The sequence below is a fragment of the Lactuca serriola genome, chromosome 2 (assembly GCF_051521515.1).
Source record: "Lactuca serriola cultivar US96UC23 chromosome 2, Lser_US96UC23_V15, whole genome shotgun sequence".
NCBI classification, from domain to species: domain Eukaryota; kingdom Viridiplantae; phylum Streptophyta; class Magnoliopsida; order Asterales; family Asteraceae; genus Lactuca; species Lactuca serriola.
Window position 1 is genome coordinate 167079475 of NC_136409.1, and position 4302 is coordinate 167083776.

General features: G+C 31.0%; 1 protein-coding gene across 1 annotated transcript; it reads right to left on the reverse strand.

Annotated features, from left to right (window-relative positions):
• Positions 1-1331: 1331 nt before the first annotated feature.
• Positions 1332-3769, reverse strand: LOC145087312 (NAC domain-containing protein 37-like). Its single transcript, XM_079025251.1, has 3 exons — positions 3536-3769; positions 2921-3192; positions 1332-2204 (listed from the first exon to the last, which is right to left on the reverse strand). The coding sequence occupies exons 1-3, from the start codon at positions 3705-3707 to the stop codon at positions 1572-1574; spliced, it is 1077 nt and encodes a 358-aa protein (XP_078881377.1). The 5' UTR covers positions 3708-3769; the 3' UTR covers positions 1332-1571.
• Positions 3770-4302: the final 533 nt, after the last annotated feature.

The window sequence follows — 4302 nt, forward strand, 5'->3', positions numbered from 1 at the left end:
TTATTCTACTTTTGCTATGTTTCATCATATTATTCTACATTTCAAATTTCAAATTTTAAATTTCTCATTCTAATTACATTAAATTAATAACATTAGAATAAAAATTAAAATAAACTTAATATAAATTATAAAATAGTATAATTTCACATATTTATTTAAATCAATAATTAAAATTTATATAACTAAAAATATCTTTTAATTAATAATTTATTTAAAATATTTGCTTAATAAATTTTAGTTTTTATTTTAAAAGTTTAATTAATTGTATAACCATGGTTTCCACGGGTTATAAACTAATATATATATATATATATATATATATATATATATATATATATATATATATATATATATATATATATATATATATATATATATATATATATATATATATATATTCTGATAGAGAGAGAAAGGGACCAAGCATGCAGAAGGAGGGTCTGTCAATGGCATGCTAGACAAGTCATGGGTCCACATAACCTTAGCCTCCACCAAACCGGCGGTTCTATTCGGGCTACGTTTTCTCAGTTTCCTATTGGATACATTATTTTTTTTATTGATTTCTTTTACAGTTTCTGAGTTTTTTATTATTTATTTATTTTTATTATTTTTTTTATAGAAAGTTATTTATCTTTTTTGACAAAACGAGCATGGCAACCTTTTTGATTTTGCAATGCCAAATTGTTGCTATGGAAACGTTGCAGAAAAAGGATTACGTCGTACGTAGTAGAGAACAAAACCAACAGACTCTATTCATTATTAAAAATCTATAGGACTTGTAGTTTACGTCTCAAATTCGATGGCCGACTTTTAACAACCAAGCAAAACATAATTTACATCTTCACATGCAAAGTTCAGTTCCAACGTATATTTGACATGCATATTGACATGTGTTGAGCTCGGTATAAACCTAACTTTGCTGAGACATGAACGGATGTGATCTTATAAAACACTCGCATCCGAGCATAAAGCCATAAATTGCAAATATATAAATTAAACACAACCAAGGAAATCATAAATACCTACATATATACATGACGTGTCTAGATTTTTGAACAATTAATCAAATTTAGTATAGAACTTAGCTAGCAGCTAGCCAACAATAAGGTATACATGTTTCTATGTAGAAACCACATATATAAATCTTTTGAATTTGGAGAGTAATAGTATGTATCTTAATTTCTTTTAACTCCTCTCTATTTGGGTTATTTAAATAATTGAAATTTATTTATTACATATCATATTTATGTATTGTACGATTAGCATGGTGGACATAGGTGCATTTAAGGTATAATTTTAGGAGTAGGTTAGATTTGTGTTTAAAAAAAAAAAAAAAAACTTAGCATCAAGCATATATTAATAGAAACGTCTATACGTACTAATTTCTCAAACGTGTATTTTAGTTTTCTATAGCAAGCCCTATAAATTCTTCAGTCACATATATAAAATATACACGCATTATTATATAGATTATGCGAAATCATACACATTTATCCAACTGAGATGTATATATTAACGTGTATATATATAATTCTCCAGCTGCATGCATCTCTATGTGTGCTTCTTCAAGTTCATAATTTATCAAATATGCAAATTCCAATATCAAAATGATCTGAGCTAGTTGAACCCAATAATCCATTCAACTTTCTTCTAATTCCTCCTCCACTGCCCCCACCACCACCATCTTCGGTATCACCTTGTAAGAATAAAAAATTTAAGTCGGAACCATTGTTCCCTTCTAAGCTCGCAGAAAACCCTTCTCCAACACATCTGATATTCTCCTCTTGGCTCAGTTGAGAAGCTACAAACTTATCAAGGTCCCTCCAATCCCTCACTTCATTCGTATCATTATTGTCATTGTTGTTTGTGTTTCTTCCAATGTTTTGGTCGTCTTCTTGATTATGTTCGGATATCAAGCTAATAGGCCTCTTCATTGAAAGGATAGATGGGATTTGGAGCTGAGGGAGCTCCATAAACTGATCACAATGCCCAAAGTTCAAATTCTCAGCTGCTTCCAGCTCTTGCTTGCACATGAAGCTTTGTGTCAAAAGAAAATTTGAAGGCTGATTTGTGATACAATTATCCATGGTTGATGTTATGCAGCTTGATTCGTCATAGAAATAGTTGGGTTCCCATCCTTTGGTTGTTCTTGATTGTCCTGTGGCACGCTTCTTGAATGCTCGACAAACCACCCATCCTTCTTCCTGCACATCATGCATCCCATATATACATGAGATAAATTCGGATTTATTTGTTAGATTTCTTTATCATACATTATAGTTAGAAATGAACTAAATGTGATATATATCTGAAATTGAATTCAAAATGATTGTAAATTATCAAGTTTAATGTTTAATGCACTTTTTAGCCTCAGAGATCTTTTCATGAAAGTCAAACGCTTGCTTTACCACAGAAACACACTCAAAGATTTGACACTAAAAAGAAATGGGCAATAGTCATGCACAAACAAACACACACTCATAGACTCTAAGATAGTGGAGAGCATGCATGAAAAAAGATGATTGAAACCCCCAAAAAAGTTTACAGTTTATAAATTAATTAAGGATAATAAGTATTACAAGTGGGCATTGAACATTAGGATTAAGGGATCGAGAGTTATTGACTTTAATTAGCCATGTTCATATGGCATCCAGGATTCGACTAATACAGAAGAAGCCCGGATTTATTATATATGACCCGAAAAACTAACCACAAGATACGAAGAAAAATTCAAATATGAGAGTATGTATGAAAGAGAACGATTACAAGGAATTGATTTCATATGTAGGAATTATAAATATCAGCTTATTAAATCTAATTAATCATGTTCAGTAGAGCATGAGATTCAATAACAAGAATAACCTTGGAAAAGAACCAAGAACGATCCTTTTTGTAAATTCAAGGGATACTAACAGCTTACCTTAGGAGGGCCATTTTCTTCGGATTCAAGTCTGTATTCGTGCATGATCCAGTCAGTTTTCTGGCCATTTGGTGCCCTTCCTTTGTAGAAAACCAGGGTTTTCCTCATTCCTATGAGCCTAAGTTTTTCATATACAGCTTTGTCTCTCCCTGTAGCCTTCCAAAACCCTGCCACGGTTGCCCTATTCGTTCTTGTCCCCGTTGGATACTTTTTATCCTTGTAACTGAAGAAATACCACTCATTTTGCTCCTCGTGTCCGATCCGACATTTCTCTGGAAAAGAACACAAATCTACGTCAGAATTACAAGACCATTTTCATTGCTCGAAAAAAATTAACTGAAGATGAAAACACAGTAACAATTCAAGTGCGTTAGTTGATCTATAATGGGTTAGCCAAAGTTTGAAAGCACTTGAAGGCTTTGAAATTTGAACCAAGAACGCTTACCCTAGCTAATAAGGATCAAGAAAAAAGATCTAAGCTATAGACAGATCCGGTACTGTTATGCACTAAACATTAATATATAGCCAAGTGTAAGAATTAAACTTGGAACGTGATCCGGGTCGACCAAGAAAAAAGTGTCAAGAAAATGAACACTAACGGGCTATTGATATTACCTATGAGATCCCAAGGTTCAATTCTGTAAAGATCGACATCCCTAATAACATCGAGATCGATCTTCTGCGATACAACTTTCTTTCTTAGATAGTATCCAACAAGTTCTTCATCAGTTGGATGAAAACGAAACCCTGGAGGGACACATGATGATTGGTGATCCATTGTGTCCATGATGGTGAGCCAACTTGTACTCTAATGTAAAACTGCTTGAGTTACTTTGCATTCACCACCTTCCCTTTTATTGATGGTTTATACATCTCTCTCGAGATATATATATATATATATATATATATATATATATATATATATATATATATATATATATATATATATATATATAGGTTCAAATGTTTTTCATATCTATTGTGTGATATAATGCACCAATAGAAATTTAGTATTAATTATATGTATATTAAATGATATCTATACTTATAACTCATTTTTATGGAAACTAATTAAATCCGTCATTAATGTCAACAATAATATTCTTTTAGAATGAATTCATATCTAGAAGAATAAGAGTGTATTCCAGCAGAATGAGAGTATATTCTAGTATAATACACTCTCGTTCTTCATATTTCATGCAACTTTATTGTATTTTAAGCAAGTGAGTCCTGAAACAAAATACGAACTCATATATAAACAACTAGATGCGAATTCATTCTGAAAGAATGTTATTGTTAAGATTAATGATGGATTTAATTAGTTTCCATAAAAAGAAAATTATAATTATGGATATCATTTAATATACATATAATTATGAAAA

Excerpts from the sequence above, each read along its gene's own strand:
- LOC145087312 (XM_079025251.1), bottom strand. The coding sequence starts at position 3,707 with ATGGACACAATGGATCACCAATCATCATGTGTCCCTCCAGGGTTTCGT. Across the intron at positions 3,193-3,535 it reads TGAACCTTGGGATCTCATAG|AGAAATGTCGGATCGGACAC; the intron begins GTAATATCAATA and ends GTTCTTTTCCAG. Across the intron at positions 2,205-2,920 it reads AAGAAAATGGCCCTCCTAAG|GAAGAAGGATGGGTGGTTTG; the intron begins GTAAGCTGTTAG and ends CATGATGTGCAG.